Source organism: Sinocyclocheilus anshuiensis, unplaced genomic scaffold (genome assembly GCF_001515605.1).
Source record: "Sinocyclocheilus anshuiensis isolate Anshui unplaced genomic scaffold, SAMN03320099.WGS_v1.1 scaffold136, whole genome shotgun sequence".
NCBI classification, from domain to species: Eukaryota; Metazoa; Chordata; class Actinopteri; order Cypriniformes; family Cyprinidae; genus Sinocyclocheilus; species Sinocyclocheilus anshuiensis.
In genome coordinates, this window is record NW_015554074.1 from 339920 (window position 1) to 363093 (window position 23174).

The following is a 23174-nucleotide window of genomic DNA, read 5'->3' on the forward strand; positions in this document are numbered from 1 at the left end:
ACACACACACACACATTTTAATTCAAATGTTTAATTAAATATTTAAAGATCATTAACATATACAGTTAAACAAAGATACAAAGAGCACTTTTTATGTAATTTATTAGAGAAAAACTGCTTTGTTGTATGTATCCTTTATTACAAGCAACAGTTCTGTTTATTTCAAATCTGGTTGAAAATTGATTCACGATTCAGTGAGTCAGATTCAACCTGGGTTACCAGACTGTTTTGTGAATCATTTAAAAACACAGTTTGAACAAGTAAATGATTCACTGACTGAAAGATTCCGACTCAAACTGGGTTTGCAGACCCATCTTGTGAATAAAAAATAAAAAAAAGGTTCAAACAAGTAATTTGTTTGTGAATCAAAAAAATCAAACATCACGTGTCACACACTCATAGTCTGGATCATGTATGAAATGTTCCTTGCGCATCTAAAAGAAAATAATCATGGAGACAGGACATGTCCACCCCACAGGGGCGTCTGGCCAAAAAAAACAGCGTAAATAAAGTGCTAGCAGACAGAGCATTCCTCTCTGCAGCAAGCGCAAGCAGTGAAATGATCGCTCCTGAGCAGGCGGCTAATCATGACAGAGCAGCTCATTAAACCGAAGGGAAAAGTTCTTGAATTGCGACGGCAGATGTGATAAACGGTCTGCTGCAGAATCACGGGTCGACTTTGTTTATAGACTCACTTTTCTTTATGCAGACCCCCCCCCCATGAATCAGCAGTATGCGGTACAATAAAACTGCATTTGAATCCAAAATCAAACAAATGTCAGGCAATTAAATATGTTGACGTGACCTGTAAAAACCCAGGTTGGGTCATTCAGGGCTCAGAGGTCAAGACACATGACCTCAAGGTCAGGGTTACAATACTAATTTGACTGGGCAGGGAATAGAGCAGTAATTTTAGAACAAAGAGACCCCTTACTGCAAAGTGTGACCGTGCTGACAACAATGGTTCAATGGTGATTTAGTTTTTGGGCTAAAAGAAAAGCACAATGAAAATTTTTCACAGCTCTACTCAATTGACTAGTGGGGCTATCATGGGATAATAGATCTACAATTCAGTTTTCTCTTGTGGGTCAGCTGAAAGATTTACATTTTGCATTTGAAAACTAAGCATTTTAATAATAAAACAAAGATTTGGAAAAATTAATTCATTAATAAAAATATTGAAGCATGGCATTATTAAATAAATGCATAAAACATGACAGATATATCCCTTTTGTTCAATCTTTATAGGTCCAGTAGACGCAAAAGGGGAAAGTAGTGTTACAACCTTCAGCCATATTTCTAGATTTTTTTAAACATTTAAATGAAAGTTTTGAGTAAATGTTATATATCTGCTAATTCAGATGAAACACATCATGTCATTTAACAATCATGAACCTGATCTCAAATCAAATACTAACTCTTAAAATACTCCGTATTTTATAGGAAATGCATGTAATTTGTGCATGACCATTTTTTTCTGTAATAAATGCAGAACATGGTCCGATTTTTAGTGAATTTTAGTATTTTAGTCTTGGAAAATACTGCTCAGCTGCACAGACAGGGTGGTAATCAAACCCAGTAAGTGAATTTCTATTAGCATAGCATGCAATCAGCAACCTACTAATGATGGTTGTATGAAAGGGAAGGGAGGTGCTGCTAATGACCAAATCAGCATCATACTTAGACTTGCTATCTAATTGAAAAACCTGCCTCTGTAATACCTAAGAGATCCTTTGTTGATCCCAGCAAAAGGGACAAAACGTTTCTGGTCAGTTTCTTGGAGCAGTAATGCAACCTCCATATTTCCTGCTGAAACAGATCACTCAGTAGCATGTTTGTCTGTAGTGAACTCTCGCTCTAGTTCTAGTGAATTTTGTGATGTACCCTTTAGGGTATGCTTAAAAGGCTTTATACTGCATACGTTTTTTGTTTGTGTGTGTATATTAGACATTATGTGGATCTGTGCCTGCGGCCGCACAAGCCTCAGGTCTTTGCAGCCATCGGAGACAAACCGCTTTCTCAAATAGATCTCATCTCCACTCTTTACACTCTAGTCAATTTGGCCTTGTAGAGCTCTGAATTTAGTTTCACTGTATTTTTATTTTGCTCAAAGGCAGGTTCGAAGCACTTGAAGATAAAAACGGCAAATAATCAAGAACTGCACTCATAAGGTGCTCATGATTATTCAGATGGTATCACTGGCTGATCCAGTAGGCTGTATGTTTGAAAAAAAAAAACAGATGAAACTGTAAACAACAGCAAACTGAAACTGCGAACTATGGCGTACCGTAGCACACATGACCTCCTTTCATATGGAAAAAAACCTAAATCAAAGGCTTTGAGGTCATAAAAAGCTTTTTTGCATGCAGATTCCTGTTCTTGTTTGAATGTCAGTTTCTGTAGAAATGTTTTAAAACCTCAACCGCTCTCTCCTCCATACTTTCCACCTTGGCTCTTTGCTGATGACTTACACTTTATTCGGGGATCCTGCGTGAGATATCTGTCTAGCTGTTGAGGGCATTAACTGGGGCAAACCATTCTCAGCAAGGTCTTGGCAAGCGGCCACCAAAACGACGACCATGCTTGAGCGATGGAATGCACTTCAAAGAGTCATTGTGTAGGTTGCACACTTCCTGGCGCTTGGCAGGATTTCGACGCATATGGATAAATATGTCCACCAGCCTTTTCGCAGGAAGGAAGCAAGGTGTTGCTATGCTGGCTTGTGAAGTAGAACACAACAAGGGTATGCCGCTGGCTCTCAGACGCAACTAGTTCTCTCTCCAAGAAAATAGTGCATCTATCCATATCCGCTTTTCTGCTTTTCATTAATTGAGCAAATAATGTGGAGCAGTTCACTAAACAGTGCATCACAATGAATGACTGAATGGCTCTATTACTTATACTGTAATGGATTTGATCAATATGTTAATGCACTACCAAGTCATGCATTCCTGAGTCAAAGGCTTAATGATAATGCTAAAAGGTTAGCTGTATTGTTCAGGGGTTTTCAAACTTTTTGATGCCAAAGACCATGGAATATGAGGATCCCCTTGTTGTGAAGTTTGTTATGTTTGTTGTGCTTTTTCCAAAATAAAAATACAGCTAAATATTTTGACTGAAACAGATGAATATTGGAATCTATTCGATTAATCATGATTACTTTATTCTATTGACAACATTAGCTTTTAACACTAACAAATAAAAACAAAATCTATAGTGTTTTTTTTTTTTTTAAAGATGCACTACTGTTCAATAGCTTGAAGTCAGTTTTTATACTCATTGAGGCTGCATTTATTTGATCAAAAACAGTAAAAAACAGCAATATTGTGAATTATTATAAAAAAAAATTAATAACTGTTTTATATTTTAATATATTTTAAAATGTAATTTATTCCCCTGATGGCAACGCTGAATTTTCAGGAGCCATTATTTTAGTCTTCAGTGTCTCATAATTCTTCAGAATGTTGTGCTGCTTAACACTTTGGTGGAAACATATGACTTTTTTTAGGATTCTTTGATGAAAAGAAAGTAAGAAATTAACAGTCCTAGAATATCTTTAAAAACATTCTTTCTGAAGTGCTTCGCAGACATCCTATACTCTCAGAATAAAAGGTACAAAAGCTGTCACTGGGGTAGTACCTTTTCAAAAGGCACACCTTATACCATATTTATCCCTTAAAGGTGCATTTTAGTGCATTTTAATTTAAAGGTGCATTAGTCCCTAAAGTGTACATATTAGTATTTTTTTATTCATATTTTAGATTTGTTTATTTTATTTTTGTATTTAGATTTTTTTATTGATAAGTACCTTTGAAACCGCCCCAGACAGTTTTTGTACTTTTTGTACCTTTTTTTCCCTGACAATTTTTGTACCTGTTTTGTACCTTTTTTCTGTTTCAGAAAGATTTTTTTAAAAGATATTTAAGATTAAGGTATTTTATGTAGTGTATATTTTAGGGCTGTTTCTGAAAGTGTAGCATTCTCTTGCGGGCCCCTGGGTGTCCCTGGACCCCAGTTTAAAAACCCCTGATAGATACTCTAATAGTGCCTGGAGGTGAGCCTAGATGATCATGTACAGTACATGTGCACTTAACCCTTTCGCACGTGAGTTTAAAATATTCTAGCTGAGCCCCCAGCGTGAGTTTTTTTAGGCAACCGTTATTTTAAAATGTATCGCCTTATTGTTTCCATGGCGACGCGTCATGCTTGTCATGTGACACAACGCAGCCACAATAGATCTGTAGTATTATATGGTTGAAAACAATGAATATTTGTGATAATATGGCAAGCGCTTAGCGCGTCCGATCTGGCTCTGCGCCAGCCGGAGCGCGAAAGCGGAATTAAATTCAGCAGTTGATGACGTGACCCACTGAAAGTTCTAATCACACCGGTGTCATCGTACGCTTCAGGGACCAGCCAAGACTGATCACACCGGTGTGATCGTACGCGTCAAAGGGTTAAGTAAGCAGCATATGAGGAAATAATAACAAAAAAGAGAACGACTCCCTACAGCAGTGTCTCTGCATCTGTGCTTGAGCCCTGCCAAAATGGCTGCCCTGGCTGCAGTGGCCCTGACTGTAAGCCCTGGGAGCATTCCTGCTCCAGCTGTGGCTCTCCACACCAGGGCTGCTTTGCGCACATACACACACACACACACACACACACACACAAGCGCCTGGGAGTAATTAGGGGTATCACAGCGAGGGGGTGGGTGTGTGAGGGGTGAAAGAAGTAGAGGGTGGTACAGGAGTATAGATGGGACGTTAGGACAAAAATTGTATGAAAAACAACTGTTCTCTTACCCCTCTCTCAGATTCCAGGGGTTCTGCTTTGACTCGGACTGCAGGCATTCCGTCTAGCATTAACATCCTGTTATTGATGGCGTCTGCAAGCCGAGAGAGAGAGAAAAAGAGAAAGGCATGAGAACGCTGCTGAGTGTGACTCCTCTCACCTTTTCCGTGATTGAGTCAAACCTAGCAAGCTCTGAACAATAACGCAGGCTACAATGCAACAGGCAATGATGTCATCACGGTATGCAGTGAGTAAATAGATCAGGTTTATGGCCGAGGGTAAACAAACGCATCTGGGCTGTATTTTGGCTGGTATTTTACACCTAAATGGCTGTGAAGAGTGAGTGACACAGAATGTAGCATAGTAGGAAAGCTGTAACGCTACATCATGTCAGTGCTGAGAGAATGCAGAATAAATACAGTATCAAGTATGATTTTATGTGAATAAACACCAATAATTCCATCCCAAAGTTACTCCATCAGCTGAGACAAAATGTTATGGTTACTCTATTCTGTGCCTGGTTAAAATAAACAAAAAACAATCAATCAAAATGTTTATTGATGATTTATAATTATATATCAGAGATCATATTTTATATTTGAAGCTACAAATGATCATAATAAACATTTACCTTTTGTGGTTTTACTAGCCTTCAGTTAGCAAGCTAATAGCTTCGCTTAGCTTATAACAGGTAAAGAAGAGTTTTATTGAATAGCTTGAACGTTATATGTACAAGTTATCACAATTACGAGTTACACTTTATTTTAAGGTGTCCTTGTTACAGTGTAATTATAAATTTCAGTACTGAATCATTTTAATTAACTACATGTACTTACTATATGGTTAGGGTTAGGATTAGGGTTTGGTTTAAGGTTACTTGCATGTAATTATACCTAATTTATTGTTATTATAATAGTAATAATATGTAACATGTAACAGGGACACCTTAAAATAAAGTGTTACCCAATCACGCATTGATTGCACTTAGCCGTGCAACAAATCAGCATTAACATGTTACATGAGAAGTTCATCATTAACCACCTTTTGTAAAAAATGTTTTGAATAAATCAAATGCTTTCAATTGTTTAATTGTCGATTTTGCTTAATAGTGAGCACAGTGTCAGCTATGCTTTTTTAACATGATGAATACATTGCTTTAACAACTCAAAGTGACATACAGGATTATATTTAAAGTAACTTCAATACAGTTTAAGTAGGTGAATATGGATACAAAAGACTGATTGATTGATTCAGTCATTTACATTGTACATTAATCGACATTCAAGTAAATGCAAAAGGCTAATTTTCAGAAATCCCTTTGCCTGATGTTGTTAGGCAGAAAAAAATTAATTAAAACAGAGAGCGAAATATAAAGCATATACAGCTCAATTAAAAGCACATATAATACACTAAAATTATTAAAAAAAATTATAGAATAAATACAGTCTTGCTGCAGAAAACAACATCAGTGATGACTTCGTTGGTTATCAAGATGCCAATTCCTAAAATACTTAAATGATTTATAGGATGCATGTGCTAAATATCATCAAAATCAATCCCAGACCACCTTTGAAAGTGTTTTTAGTGATCTGTTCACTGGAAACACATTAATGCCAGGTGTAAAAGGGGTCTGTAGATAGGAAAGAACATTCAGCATCACCTAGGTGACCTGCTGCATGTCTGTAGGGTAAATCTGTGCTAGCAAACACATGCGCTCACTCGTAACCAGTGTTGGGGAAAGTTACTTTTAAAAGTAATGCATTACAATATTGCGTTACTCCATAAAAAAAGTAACTAATGACGTTACTTAGTTACTTTTTATGGAAAGTAATGAGTTATGTTACTTTTGCGTTACTTTTTAAATATGGACAGGGCTTGCTTGTTTGTTTTTAAAATAAAAAAGTTCTATTTTTGGCAAATATAAAAGCCTTTTCACACCAAAAGTGAAATGAATAAGCCTCAGGCTGAAGGGAAAGTAAATTTACGTCCTTACAGTAGAATGCAGTAGATGTTGGTTAATAGAATGGGATTAAATACATAAAGGATATTTGTGTTGTTTAACATTTAATTATTGCAGGTTCAATAATTCGATTAATTAATCATATTCTGAGTTGCATTATTTTTATTAATTTTAAGGAAAACTGAATCTGTGTTTTTTTGTGTGTGAGTGAGATGAATTAATGCATATTCATATTTATTTTAACATCATCTGATTTCTCTAAACATGGGGACAGGAGAGCTGTCAATCAATAAATTGGAAAAAAAAGTAACTTGCATTCCTTATTTGAAAAAGTAACTCAGATACTCTCTTGTAAATTAAAAAGTAATGCCTTGAACATTTCATTCATTAATAGTTTATTCACTATAGTTTTAAAAAAATGGTAATAAAATATGACAAGATCTCAGAATTAAACTGTCAGAAAAAAATTTGAAAGTGAAATAATGTCCATTATAAAAGAAAAGAGAAAAGAGGATGATGTAAGTAGCTTCCTCAACTGCATTCACCCAGCTCTCTCCCGTCTACCCAGGGAAACCAGGAGTTCGCTACAAATAAAGATACTGCAGTTGATACACGAGGGCAAAAACCTGAAATTGAAGAGTATTTTATTAATTCTAATGAATATTTTATGAATATTAATGTTATTTAAAATTAATATCCCATAACTTTGTATGTTTCATCATAAACTTCACAATACTACATACAATTGTACTCAATATTTGACAATTAAATGGTGAAAAGCAGGTGGCCTGGTAAATGAATCTGGCCCCAAACTAGTTTCTATCAATATTAGTGGGTAAGCTTTTTTTTTTTTAGCATCTGAAGACATACCATAAAATATTTTGATGTTAAAGTACTCACCGTAAACAGATCACCAGACGTTCTGCGGGACCTATTGCCTGACGCAGTGTGGTGTCCTGCCTCTCAATCAATGGAGCGACCATACGCAGCAACCTATCAAAATCGGCGGGACAGAGCCGGAAGTACTCCTTGTGGCGATCCTCATCCAGTCGAAGCTCCTGAATTAAAGAATGGAACTCTCCCCGCTCATTCCGAGTCCGTAGAATAGGGTGAACCCACAGCCTTCTCCTTTCCAGACGCTTTCGACGCCGTCGCAAAAGACACAGTACAAGCACATCGGAATCCATGTTGTGATAACTGAGGGGAAACCTTGGCGCGTCATGTCATATCCTGCTCCCGCCCATATTCGCAGCTGCGTCCGAAAAAATTTAGCACGTTCAAAGTCTAGTGTGACCACCCCATAACTTGTAATGCGTTACCCCCAACACTGCTCGTAACACACACACACATATAGCATACATACACGCACACAATCAAGGCTGTTGCTGCTATCAGAGTCTCCTGACATTTCTCCTCTTGTATATTCACACAAATTACAAGACTTTCTAACAGAATCCACGTCTTTGTGCAAACTCCCCTCAGGCGTCTGAGTCTCGGAACAAAGACTCCAGCCTTGTTGCGGCTCTGTACTTTACATTGGGCATTGCTCTACCAGACTCTCACACATGAAAAAGTGGCCACCTCCCTCAACATCCAAGGGATGCACAAGGAGACAGCTTTAATGAACTGGTGAAATCTGATTAAAAGCTAATATGGCTCTTGGAGCACTGCATGATGGGGAGATGAGACGCTCCAGCACTCCCAGCGAGACACTTTCTCTTCCCCGTCTAATCAATTTACCATGTTTAACACCATAAAGGCACAGTAATAGACGCATGAGCATCTTGGGAAATGCAATATTAATGTTTCCTTATGTTTGTTTGGGTTTCGCTTGTCAGGAGGGACAAGTTCGCACACAAACAGATAGATAGGTGACTGGTCTTGAGGATAGAAAAGAGTGAACATAAATCTCTGCTGTCGAAATTACTTTCTTAGATGTGACAGATGCTCCTACGATCCGCACACAAGTGTTGTAAACACGGTCAGTATGGCTTTCGGAGTTAGAAAAGGGAACCTCACGAAAGAGCCAATCACAACAATGCGATTGTGGCTCAGAGGGAGGTGTCCCAAAGTAACCCGTGCGCTTATTATTTTAGCAGCAGCACATAATGGAATGCAAGCAAAGCAGATACACTTTAAACATCTCTATTACACTTCACTCCTGGCATGGACGGCAGGAAATCAGGCTCAGATCTCGACTCAGCACTTGGGCTGAAACAATTCTGGTGAAGATGAGACAACACTACGGTCCACCGGATGAATCAACATTTTTATGCTTTTACAGGAAGTGTTCACTTTTACAGTTATTGTTTTGGTCATAGTTATTGTGCTTTGACAAAAATTTAGCTAACATTTTGTAATTTTCAATAATTTTAGTCTTAAATTAGAAAAGTCAAACAATAAACTAATTTTCCAATATTTTGAAAAATATATAAAAATTAAACTTCTGAAACATCAAAACATTAATATAACAAGTTGTGAAAAGTGTTGGATCAGGTTTTTATTTATTTATTTTTTAAGAAATTAATACTTTTATTTAGCAAGGAACCATTCAATTGATCAACAGTGACAATAAAGAAATAGAAATATGTTGTAATGTTATACATGTATAACATTACAAAATATTTCTATTTCAAATAAGCACTGTTCTTTTTAACTATTTATCTATCTAAGAATCCTGAAAAAAAATGCACAACTGTTTTTAACATTAATGTTCAAGAAATATTTCTTATCATTACCAATTCAGCATATTAGAATGCTTTCTGAAGGATCATGTGACACAAATTACATTTTAAAATATATTGAAATAGAAAACTGTTCTTGTAATAATATTTCACAGTATTACTGTTTTAACTGTAATTCCATCAAATAAATGCAGTTTTGGTGAGCATAAGAGACGTCCTTTACTGATTGCAATTAATTGTCTTTTCACCATTCTTGAAAAAAAAACAATTATAATTTCCATCAGTAATTTAATAGAAGAGATCAACACTACTGTATATATAGCATCCATGTTAGCCAATAGCCGTTGCACTGTATTTACCAAGCTTTCTGGCTTTTCTAAGAAAAGACTATTTATGTGGAGTTCAAATCAAAACACAATTTCTGTGTGAATTTGAACCCTATGCTCTTGTCATTGACGAAGCGTGCTTCCAAGCTAATCTGTGTGCATTGGATTGATATTGTGATCAGGATGTCCAATGGCTGCAGGTAGTGGTGGGCTGAGATAATGTTGCCATGGCAACTCAAGTTGGAGCTCAGAGGGTTATTGTCCTTCTGGATTGACATGCAAGGTTTCACAGTTGACCAGAGCACTCGCTGTTCAACAGCCGGCTATTTTTTTGTGTCCAAGGAGCTGTCATCACGCTCGTGTGTATTGTGTAAGCATATCACTCTGAGACATTGATCATTAGATCAGATAAATGAGCCAACCTCTTGCCTAACTAACCTTGTCCCTGAAGAGAGCACCAAATGGGATCAATACCAAGAGCAAGGTCTCAGTTGTTTCATTAACCATCAAATGAACAGATTATTAGCATAATTGAGTATAGCACCACGAGGTTAACATTTAGGCACAATTTGTCTATCTTAGCTCCAACTGATTAACACTTAATCAAGGGGTTGTGATGGAGGATGTTGCATCGCCACCTGTAGTTAACAGTGCCAAGGTGATACGAGGGGCAAGAGTAACGATGACTAATTCTAGATGTTTTCCTCCAAACAGAGCAAATGTTCCTCGTCAAATCGGTGTGATTTATTTAATCAAGAATACTGTCAGTGCATTACCCTGAAGACCCTAACAAAGGAATTTTCACATTAAGACTTAGATGTTATGATATTGTTTGGACCCCATTGGTTTTTATTGTATGGTCAAAAAAAAAACCCATTGAGACATTTTTTACAGGTTTGAGAAGACATTCTTATTTTAAAGAATGTTTCATCTGTTTTTATCCATACAATAAATAAAAAGTTTGGATCCCATTGACTTTCATTGTGTGGTCAAAAAAACCATTGAGACATTTTTCAAAATATCTTCTTTTTTGTTTCACAAAAGAAAGAAAGTCATACAGCTTTGAAATGACATGAGGGTGAGTAATTGATGACAGAATTTTCATTTTTGGGCAACTATCCCTTTAAAGATCTGAAGAAATGGAAAGAGAGCAATCGAGCGAGAGAGAGATTAAGATCACCTTTCCATTTCACCGGGACGCTGAAATTAAATGGTGATCCCAGGTGTGAGTGTTATGAGCATGGGAGGTGCAGTAGCTGAGTGCTCAGGCATCTCATTGCCATGCACGGCTGGAGCCGTCCCCCGAGAGGCTCCCTGAGAAGAATGAGGGCAATTCAAATGGAAACGGGGCAACAGGGAGGGGGCCCGCCTGGGATTGATTCTGGCTGAGGATGGGGGAGCCAGGGGAGGGGATTGGCTGGCACTCCCATGCCCAGCCATAGCTCCAGATCTCCCCGATGGACGTGGGTGCCGATGGAGATACGGCGTAGGGGGCGGAATCGCCGAGCAGACCCCAACAAATGACGAGCGAATCAATATGAGGTGACAGGCCTGGGTGGAAAGCCTGACCTTCCTGGACCCCACGCTGACCTTGCTACACAATGATTTAAAGAGCATTCAACTTGCCCCTGGAGCCGGTTGCATACCTCATTGTGTAACTTTCTGCCTTGCTAAGCCTAGTGTGGCATTGATGTGAGGGGCGTTACAGCACAGGAGGAACCTCTATTTAAGTGGTTTGAAGGTATTTCTAGAGTTAATCTGTCGAGGCTCAAGGTGTATAAAACTTGTCTGACATTTAAAATTCTGGCCAAAGTCAATCATTGTTCTTGTGTTAGGGTTAGGATATTAAAATTTCCTCAGATATGTCCGATATCAAAATTCTATACTATTTTATCTAAATAAACTAAAAAGGAAATACAAAAACTTTATTTGTTTCAAGTGAATTTACACATCACAACATTACATGTGCAGCATGACAGTTAATTCATCTTAAGATTTGCTAAAGTTCACATTTAATAATGTTATTAAATTAGATAATCTAAATGCAAAAATAGGGTAAATAAAAATGCAGTGTTATTTTAGCAATTTTTACTATTATATTACAATTTTGAATTAGCGTTTATTTTTATATTTTCAGTTTTCATTTTAAATTTAGTTTTAGTAATTTTATGTACTTTTGTCATTTGTATTAGTTTTACATTTTTTATATTTCTAAATATTAATATATAGTTTTATATTATAATTATTTATTTCAGTTTTATTTCAGTAATTTCAGCACTTCAACTTAAACTAAAATTTGAACTTTTGCCTAGACAACTAACTACAAAAAAGTTTTTCATCTAATATTTATATTTTATTTTTGATTTATTTCACTAAGCAAAAAAAAAAAACATTTTAATAGCTTTCATTTTAATTAACAACACTGCATGCACGATAGAATATTCAATATACTGTACAGTAGGCCAATATGTATCCAACATCCAATTAAAAAAAACTCTAATATCAGCCAATAACCGATATGTTACTGTATCGATACATGTACCCTAGCATAAAATATTCAAAAAACACCAAGAAATTTCAGAATAACAAAATTCATTTGGAACATGAGCAGAAAAGTAAGAGGAGCAGGATGATCATCCTACTGCTTGGAGGCGCTTCATATCTGAAATTTTAGATTTTTGCACTGGAGGAGTAGCACACTAACAGACGGGTTCCCTTGGTCCTGCCAATGCTTTGTTCCCATGTCGAGAGCCCTGAGCAACTGTGGGCATCTGTGGCACAGAGGCTGGTCCTGCTGCCACGGGCCGAAGGGGGAAATGCGGATGGGGATGAGAGGAGGAGGAGGAGGAGGTGGTTGGGGAGGGAGGTAGGGATTTAAGCACTGGAGCCCAGCCAAGAGCCAGACAAGAACACTGAACTCAAACATGCCAAGAGAGCCTCTCAGGCTCAACCAGAGCAAAAGAACAGCATTTTACATAACATCAGACGCCACACTGAGGAGAAGAGCTATTGAGAGCTGCTCCCCACTGAGCTCTTGCAAATAGATTACCTGGTCATTTGAATTGCAAAAAACGAACACTTTGGAAATATTGTAGATGAAATGTGCAATTTCGGAACTGTTACCAACAGTTTGTAAAAACAAACAGTCTTCCATTGGTCAGCCAAACAGATTGCTCCATTCCAAAGTCAAACTTTTTTGCTCTTCTTTATCTTTACATCCTGCTGATCTTCCTAATAAAAATTTGTTTCATTATCAATATTTTTTTTGTTCGCACATGGTCATATGATCATTTTTGAGATCTACTGTCAACCATTAATCAGCATGAACTGATAAAATAATAATAATTAATAATAAATAATAATTAATAATAAAATAATATTTGTATTATGAATGCATATATATAAATTGAAAATAATTTAAATTGAATGACTATATGACATAATTACTATGGCACTGCCATCCGACTCTGACTTTTTCGTTGCACACTTAAAGGGGTCATATGATGCTGCTAAAAAGAACAGTATTTTGTGTATTCACAAGTGCAGCATCACCAACTTCATTTCACACATCAAAGGTCATGTACATGTACTGTCTGAGTATGCACTGCATTTGAAGTGGAACTTAATTCTTGATGGCTAACAAAAAACAAAAAACAAATTAACTTCTACCCATACACAAACTGAACAACAAATGAATTTCAGAAAACATCATAACATATACAATCACGCCCACATTCCCATCTCTTCCTATTGGATATCATAGATTCTAACCCCTATGCTTCCCATACTTCGGTGCGGACTGTATTTCTTGGTTAATCTTTTCTGGCATACTGTGAATGACTTCAGACTTTCCATTTCATAAGGCGTATTTTCCTTGGCAGGCAAGTCTGCCCTAAGACTTTGGCCACTTTTGGGACCTTTTTAGATTCGATCTCTAGAGAGATGTTCTGCTTCAGTACCAGCTGAGTTTGTGGATAAGTAATGTGAGCATGTGTTCTCCTCCCTGCGCATCCAGACGGTAGTGCTTCACCTCAGGGAGCCCACTTTGCCATTTTCCTCTGGCTAAAAACAGCCACACAACAATGCCTGTCATTCACTCGGGCCCCCAACCAAGCAGATTTGCTGTCTTGTAGCTCTCTTTATTTTTCTGAGTGTGACAAATGTACTCTGACTCAGAGATGAACAGAAAAAGTGCTGAAAGACATGACCAGAAAAAAAATTAGGTCACAAGGGAACGTACTACTCTCGAATGCTCGTTTTACAGCCATGTCAATGCAATCGAGATGCACAGAGCATAATCCAGTTCACCCAGAAGAAGCCCTAAAGCCCATCAGCACAGTCAAATGCTGGGGCCAGCTGTCAAAAGACTCTGTACTGTACATCAATTTTACCCCATTACCCCCATCACTAGGCCTCACACACCTGATAGGAAGTGAGAGACCTTTAATAGAACGCTGAGGCTCTTGTAAACACTAGGCCAACTTTCCAAAACACAGGCTGACGGAAGCACCCGTAGTCCAGCATATTGCCCTTGGGCTCTGGCTATTTCTGCATGAGGGAGATCCTGTGTCAGTGATCCAGTGAGGATAAGACAGCTCAGCCCATGAGACACTGCCCCAGTCCGCACCATTCGCATATAAACGGCTGGACATTTATGATGGATCAAGAGAAATTATTTCTGTCAGTCGGTTTGTTTAGTATTGAGAAAAGAGAAGAAATCTGATATTAAAATGCCCCGTAGGATTTCAAATATTTGCATAAAACACAACTATTATTCTCAAATCCTTTCCCATTTTACATAATATTATGAGATAAAGTATATCAGTCAGGTTTGTTTACTGATTGGTCAGTGCTATGGGAGTGAGAGGTCATGATTTGTGAAAAAGGGAATCAAGGAAAAGAGGGGACAGTGTCCATTCTTGACACATGCTTTTTCAAAATGACAAAAAAAAAACAATGTTCAGTGGAACCCATGCTAAGAAAAACACTAATACTAATGTATTAAGAAAACACACATCACCTACACAGCTGAACAATATTTGTATCCTGATCAGCTGTTCTTGATCAGCATTTTTCAACTGAAAAATGTGTGTCAAAGTTTATGAAAACAGAATTAAAGGGCTTAGTATCAGTAAACACATCCATAACACATTTAGTCAGAGCTATTTTGTTTGAAGTTTCAGGATGTAGAGTGGCAGGCTTTTAACTCAGCAAAGGGGCGTCTTTACAGCTAAAGCAAAGGCATTGTGGGGTTTTTTCTTCATTCACGTGGTTTTGCATCTTCTCGTAAACCTGTCTGGCTTCCAGAGCTTTGGTTTCTCTGCCAAATCTGTCTGACCTCTGACAAATTTCTCATGACTTTCCAACATATCACCCCTGTATACACACATACGTACACTGTATATCCGTCTCACCAAAGTGTTATACTGTTTTATCAGCAACAAAGTTGAATTAGGGTTGGCCGACATATATAGAATATTCATAATATATTTGCAGTGATTTTTCTGGCGACATAAAATTATGCAACAACTGAATACTGTAATTTCTTAATTTCAATATCCTTTATTTGGTAAAGTTTCAATAAAATACAATAAAAAATAAAATAGTGTGCGGAAAATTTTTACATAAAAATTTTTTATCTACTTAATTCAGTTTTGAATTCAGAGAAACAACAAAAGATATAATTTATTCAGCCCTAAAGTTAAATACATAGAAATCTGCTGTTACCTACACACTTCTAATCTGCAATGGTTGGCGGCACAAGAGAGGGGCGACCCCGCAGTCACTGCAAGCACACCTCACATCTGTGCTGGATCAATAAGGAATGTGCATGTGTGAATGTGCTGCTCCTACTTCATATTTTCTCCCTCCAAGCCTTCAGTTTGCACAGGAACTGGAAATCCAACCTCATCTCCAATTCAGAAAAGAAAGCTAAATATAGCTGCATGCAGCGATTCCGGGGCCAAGCCCCTTATGGCCATTTTTGGCATTTTCCCTCTCAGAGTGTGTCAAGTTGGTGTATTGTAAGGTGACCAGATTTTCCAAATGAAAACTGGGGACATTTCTAGTTTAGTAGTGGTACTGTTAACACAAGCTATTAAGAATTTTTTTTGGTAATTAAAGCTGAAATAAGACAAAATATAAATATTAGATAAAAACTTATTAAAGCAATAGTCCCCAAGAAGTCATAGTTCTACAGAATACTACTAAACAGTTACTACATATAGCCGGCAAGTTTTCATAAAATAAACACACAGCAACAAAAATGTAATAATTTATTGATAACCCATTAATAATCCTTCCACCACGCAATGTAGTTTCTCAGTCATATTTAATAGAATGGCCAGTAATACTGATGTAATGAGGTCACAGGTATGTGTTTATAGAGTATTATACAATGGCTTCAAATGCAGCTCAGCCAATCATAATCAAGGACTGGAACTATACGTTTTATAAATTACATTTAGAAATGTTGCTTTGGCAACTCACTGAAATAAGTTTAATTTGAAGTACTAAAATAACTAAAACTAAAACAAACATAAAAAGCTAAACAGATATATTAAAAAACAAAACAAAAAGCATATACTAAAATTAAAAAACAAAACTGAAAATATAAAAATAAAAAGCCAATTAAAAATATGAATAAATACTAAAATAGGATATAAATGATACTAAACCACATTTAAATCACATTTAGACATCAATGCATGCTTACAAAATCTAAAGAATGTTTTGCATCCAAAACGATCCATTACAGGGAGTTATTATACTAAACTGCTATGTAATGCTAAATTACACAATCTATAATAATGCAATCTAAAGCTACAAACCCAAACTGCTAATTCATATCTATTGGCCCCTCTTGTTTACAAGATCTATAGCTGTTTGCATAGCAGCTTGACAGACGGTCTAAATGTATTTATAGACAGCCTAAATGTATTTATAAAGGCAACAATTTTGAAATAAATAGATGGTAATGGAAATATCTTGTATTTTGAATCTTGTATCTTGGCTTTTTTGAATCCACATATTTCTGAGGACAGCTACAGCCTGGACAGGACACCAAAAATGGGGTCTGTCCACAAAAAACCGAGGACGTCTACAGCTGAACTGTGACCACAGAAATGAAAAATCAAACCTCTGTGTTTTTCTTGCAACAGGTTATTGTGACTAACAAGTCGTGTAGTGGTAATGTCACACTGATTCACATGACATTAATCCACTTTTAATGAACCCAGCCCATTCTAATCAGTCCTGTCACTGACATGTGACCAATGACAGTCTTGACAGTCAGTAATATCACTGCTGTACAAAAATACAAAGTGTGACTCTTTAACAATTACACGTTTAAAAGCTCTGCTGGCTTATGTGGAAAAGCCAGTTGATTCCCTGGATATTATTTAAATGTATAAATTAACAAACAAACATAGAAACAACGTAGCTCTCCCAATTAGTAACGCACATCCTGTTTGTCATCCAACCACAATTGCTTGTCATGTGATTGACAGTTAAGAATAATGCCCCACCTCTCAAATCTTACGCCTGCTAAGAAGGCGCTCACAGCTGTCCCCAGCATTCAAGTAAATCCATTTAAAGGTGTCCAAAGCTAACTTTTAAGGGCCATCTGCGTTCGCACCAGCTGTGGACCGCAGGGTATCTCTGTTTGCTGGAAAGGTAGAAGTTCCATCCAAAGAAAACATCAGACACAGATGAGCAAACAACAATACTGTTTCACACTCGAGCTGTGCACTGTCAGATGCTTAGGGCAAATATTCACCTTTATGCTTACAACAGTGAAGTGTGACTCACTCAAGTAAACACTTATAAAAAGCACATACATATTATATACACTACTGTTGTTTGAGGTTGGTAAGATTTTTGAAATGTTTCTGAAAGAAGTCAAGAAACTGCATTTATGTGACCAAACATACAGTCAAAAAAGTAATACTGTGAAATATTATTACAGTTTAAAATAACTATTTTAAACTAAATAAACTACTATTTTTTTATTTTAATAGATTTTAAAATGTAATATGTAAAATGTAATTTACTCATGGGATGGCAAAGCTGAATTTTCAGCAGCCATTACTACAGTCTTTATGTCACATGGTCCTCAAAAAGAATTTCTTAACATGAATGTTGAAAACATTTGTGCTGCTCAGTATTTTGTGGAAAATGTTATATATTTTTCAGGATTCTTTGAAGAATACAAAGTTCAAAACAAGCGTTTATTTGAAATACAAATCTTTTTTAACATTATAAATGTCTTTACTGTCAATTTTGACCAACTGAATGTATTCTTTCTAAACAAAAGCACACTCTTAAAAATAAAGGTGCTTCACGATGCCATAGAAGAACCTTTTTTGTCTAAATGGTTCCATAAAGAACCTTTAACATCTGAAGAACCTTTCTGTTTCACAAAAGGTTCTTTGTGGTAAAAGAAGCTTCTTCAGATTATAAAAAGGTAAGAAAGAGATGATTCTTTAAAGAACCTTTTGTGGAACCAAAAATGGTTCTTCTATGCTATCGCTGTGAAGAACCTTTTAAGAACCTTTATTTTTAAGAGTGTATTCATTTACTTCATTAAAAATCTTACTGACCCCAAGCTTTTAACTGGCAATGTATTTTTAATTATAATAATAAAAATTAATCATATGAGTTTAGTTGAGTGGTGTGTTTGACCAGCCAATATCACTTATGCAACTAAATTTGACAATTAGTTGTATGTGCTAAAACACTGCTATTATGTTTGTTTCTAAGCTTGTGCTGAACCCAGTAAGCAACCACCCAAAACATCTTAAGAAGCGAATAGCCTTTGCAAACTGCATAGCAACACTTTAGCATCACAGTCGTTAGCTTAGCAGCACTAACATTCTCTTCAGAAGATTACGTCTTATTATACCACCTGCTGTCATATCGGGACTAGTGATTTTCTGTAAATAATAGCAATTCAATGGAGCTCTTAAATGCCACTTGCCGTTACACAACTGCCATCATCGTCATAAGGAGATCGGCTATGGGCCTTTCATTCATAGTCATTCTACTGGTCGCTGAACATCACATGGAAATAAGAGCAGTCGCACTATGTATAGCAGCGTGGGTTATACAGTGTAGTGGGTCTGTTAAGTGTGTTTGCGGAGGTGGATGGGAGGAGGGCTGGAGGTCTGTGGGTGGAGGTGGTGGAGCTTATTATGATCAGTACAATAACCCACTCTTCATGTCTCAGGGGGCCGGCTGCATCCTCCAGCCTTAATGGTGAAGAGGTTATTTAAGACGCCTCTCTACAGCCTTTCAATGCCTTGCGCTCCGGCCCCCTCCCCCTACACACATAAACACACACATTCAGATCACCAAACCAGGTATGAACGCACAAACACAAACTTATTTTCTACTTTGCAACTAAACACCTACAGAATTTGAGTAAGTTCGATGTGAACAGGATGGAGCTACACAGAAATCTCCTTTGCGTAAACCCAGATTCACAATTTCAGAACGTGCATATTTACATAGCTCACATCCTCTTGTAGAACCTCCTACACACACTCTCTGATTGAGCAATGGCATTTATGCCAAACAAGAACACACACTATCACAACACACACACACACGAAGCGAGGCACACACTCATCTCGCACGTTCTGTTTTTCTCTGCAAATCTATAACTGGCGCTCTTGCCACATTGAGTAAAACAACAACTTCAGAGCAAAAATTCAGAGTTCAACTCACTTGAGCATTAAGTAATACAGGAAATCCTTGTGAGGGTATTTTTAACCTGAAATTTGACCCATTCCGGCACCCATAGCCTCACTTAATAGAATTAGCAGCTGGGTTTATGTTCATGCTTCATATGCAGCGTCTGCTTTTCAGTTTGCTAATATCTGGATTTAGGTGCCAGGTATCTGAGCATAAACAGATAAATATAATATAATATAACATAATATAATATAACATAATATAATATAATATCAGGAAGTCCCCTTTTTTAGAAAAATATCAAGTGTAAAATGGCTTAAAATTGTTTGTGATAGACAGACAGACAGACAGACAGACAGATAGATAGATAGACAGATAGATAGATAGATGGATAGATGGACAGATGGAGGTGTCACCTTCCACAGAAACATATCAAATGGAAAATGGCCTAAAATTGTTCATGACATAAATAATTAACACATTTATGATCGCAATAGTCTCAGATTGTACATTTCTTTGAGTTGATATCAAAGAAAAATGGCCAAAAATAGTTCTTTAAATAAAGATAGATAGAAATACTCATGGTAATCTCAGTCTACATTGTCTTACATATATAAATAAGAAATAAAAAACAGAATAAAATAAAATCCCATTCTGGCACCCATAGCCTCACCTAATAGAACAAGCAGCTGGGTTTATATTCATGCTTCACATGCAGCATCTGTTTTTCAGTTTACTTTTCCAAGTTTTCTGCTAATATCCAGCATTAGGCGCCAGGTACGTGTTTGAGCAAGTCGCCAGAGGGAGGTTATACTATACGACATGGACTTACGTTTGAGTCTCTCAAAGCTGAGCCATGCATGCTGTGCTTTGCCTTTGGATAGTAATGGACTCCATATGTTGTTTGCATAATTTCTCAACCCCCCGATCGCCGGACCTACAACTGCTAACAAAGTTCATGCATATCTCAGAACATCCTACCGATGGTTTCCGAGTCCCCTGACTGACCAATTTATTTAAAAATAAGTCAGAGCAAATCCTTAATGTATTGTTATGCTTTGAGGGATTATACTGAATCTATTTTTTCCATAAAGTTCCCAAAAGTCATCTCAGGTTAAGGGACGGCAGCTAGGTGCGCTAACGGTGTTGTCATGACGACAGGCAGAGAACAGCACATAGATAGTGTACGGCGCAGGTCTGGTCGTCTTTGATTTCTCTTATTGTCAGGCAGAGCCATACCAAGTCTAATTACTAAAAAAAACATGTAAATACATCACTACAGATATTCATATAAAGACTGTTCTGAATACTGTACATGACAGAAATAAAAAGTGTGATCCAGAGTTACTGACACTGAATAGTGACAGTTGTCGTGAATCATTTGTGCACTTGAAGTAGATGCAGAATTCCACATCTTGCTTTCTGTGTCAGAGTGTTCAACAATCATCCCTCCCCTTCCCCCTCACCCCTCACCACACACAGCTTCAGTAAACAAACCAGGGCTGCACACGAGGGTCAAGGGTTGAACACACCAGAGGACACGCACTAGAACATTTTGTCAGCTTAGCAAAATGTTGAAATGAGGAGGAAGAGAGAGATCATCAGACCCACGTACTGTAGTTACCCACAATTCCTTCTTTCCCCTACTCTTCTGTTGGGTAGTTTTTGTATGGGCACTAATCACAGACATTGTTGAAGAATGATCGTGTTAATCTCAGATTGTCCCTTTTCTTAGAAACATACAGCAAATGGAAATTGTTAAATAAATAAATAAATGAATAATTCATGATCACAATCTCAAATCGTCCCTTTTCTTTGAAACATATAACAAAAAGAAAATGGCCTGAAATAGTTTAATCACTCAAATTTATATAAATATAATTATGTAAATAAATAAATATACATTTCATTTATTTACACAATTTTTATTTATTTATTTATTGTTAATTATTTATTTATTTATGGAACTATTTCAGGCCATTTTCCATTTGTTGTTTCTCAGAAAAAAAATATTTATTTCTTTTCTTAGAAACATCAAATGGAAATGGTCTGAAATTGTTCAATAAATAAATAAATACTAATGATAATCTCAGATTGTACCTTTTTTAGAGCGAACATCAAACGGAACATGACCTAAAATGATTAATGACAAAAAGACATCATAAAGAAATGCATGATTGTAATAATCACAAATTGTCCCAATTTTTAAATAACATATATCAAATGAAAAATGAATGAACTGAATCTGTGAAAAAATTAATAAATAAACAGGAAATCTGTCTGGACATAAATAAACTAAATACATAAATATTCATGACTATCTCAGACAGTACGTTTTCTTATGGTGTAAAAATTATATAAAATAAAATAAAAATACTCATGATAATCTCAGATCGTCCCTTTTATACAGCATACATAAGATGGAAAGTAGGTGAACATACTAAGTAGCGGCATCCACATCCCTCCTGTATTACCAAACAATCAAAACATTCCTTTCTGAGTTTGCAAACATTTGTGAGTCATTATTCAATTGAAGGACACACTCTGTCTCTGTCACATGCTTCAGTTTACTCACTGACATGCATGAAGCCAGCCTCAGCGCAAATACATATTGTATGTCATGATACAATAAGGAATGACAAATTATTTTTCATACTATGCACCACAGAAATCATTCAGTTTAGTCTGGCTATACAGAACACACACCTGGATCCGTCAGTGCAGTGAAAGGTATCATTAAAACGACACGCCCTCTGTGCCGCCAGACAGGACCGGTGACAGACCCAACATTACCTCAACAAGTCCGCGTTCCGAATGTGCTGTGCTCTTTAGCTGTTTGTCACTAAAGTGGGATTGAGGGCAAAGCTGAGCATTTGATCAGCTGGGGCCGACAGCTATGCAGACCACTGTGTCCAGTCTCAGGCGAGTCCCATCAATAATTCACGATCCCCAGCCCACCTGTGTGAAGCTCCTCCGAGCAGAAGGGCGCTAACCTTTAATTCCCCATCCACATGGCCAGCAGGGCCCACTTGTGTGGCTAGAGAGACCGCTTTAATGGAATCCTCCAGCACGACGTAAAGCAGAGGTGATAAGCAGATACGCTGTCCTGTGCTTATTGGGTCCCATTATTGAGCCCTCTATCTAGCTGATTGCTATCTGGGAGCCACGGATAAAATCCTCCAATACTCTTCTGATAGGGGCCATAGAGTCAAACAAATATACTTCACAAAGTCAATGAATCAAATCAAATGTTGGATTTTTATTAGTGTGTATCTAATATGCTTTTAAATATATCAGTATGCAACATTCAAAAGTTTGGGGTTGGTAAAATGTCAATGTTTTTTAATTAAGTTTCTTATGCTGACCAAGTCTGCAAAAATTCAGTAAAAACAAAAATTCAGTAAAAACAATCATATTGTGAAATGTTGTTAAAATTTAAAATCACTAGTCACAAGTTTTATATTTTAATATATTTTAACCCCCTGGGGTCGAAGCCCACACTGGTGCGGTCTGTCTCATATTTTCTTTATGACCGCAAAAAGAACTAAAAATACTCCATCAGTTATGATCGTACAGATAAGAATAAGGTATCGTTTGAAACTGCAAAGGATCTACTTTTATTTGTGTATAGTCATAATAACAACAAAACAATGTGCTTTTGTAAAATAAAGAAAATAAACAGGGTCTGTTCTCCACTGTCTAGGTCTCTGTCAGCTCTCT

At 36.9% G+C, this 23174-nt stretch overlaps 1 protein-coding gene across 3 annotated transcripts in view; it reads right to left on the minus strand.

The window, feature by feature from the left end:
- The window catches only part of LOC107668887 (Krueppel-like factor 12), a 70624-nt gene that overhangs the window by 24687 nt on the left and 22763 nt on the right, over window positions 1–23174 (minus strand). For 2 of the 3 annotated variants that reach the window (XM_016460927.1, XM_016460928.1), the window contains one exon: window positions 4803–4885. The exons of the other annotated variant lie outside the window; for it this stretch is intronic. In XM_016460927.1, the coding sequence (XP_016316413.1) occupies window positions 4803–4868 (66 nt within the window). In that variant the 5' untranslated portion in view covers window positions 4869–4885. The remainder of the gene's footprint in view (window positions 1–4802; window positions 4886–23174) is intronic. 3 annotated transcript variants of the gene reach the window in all.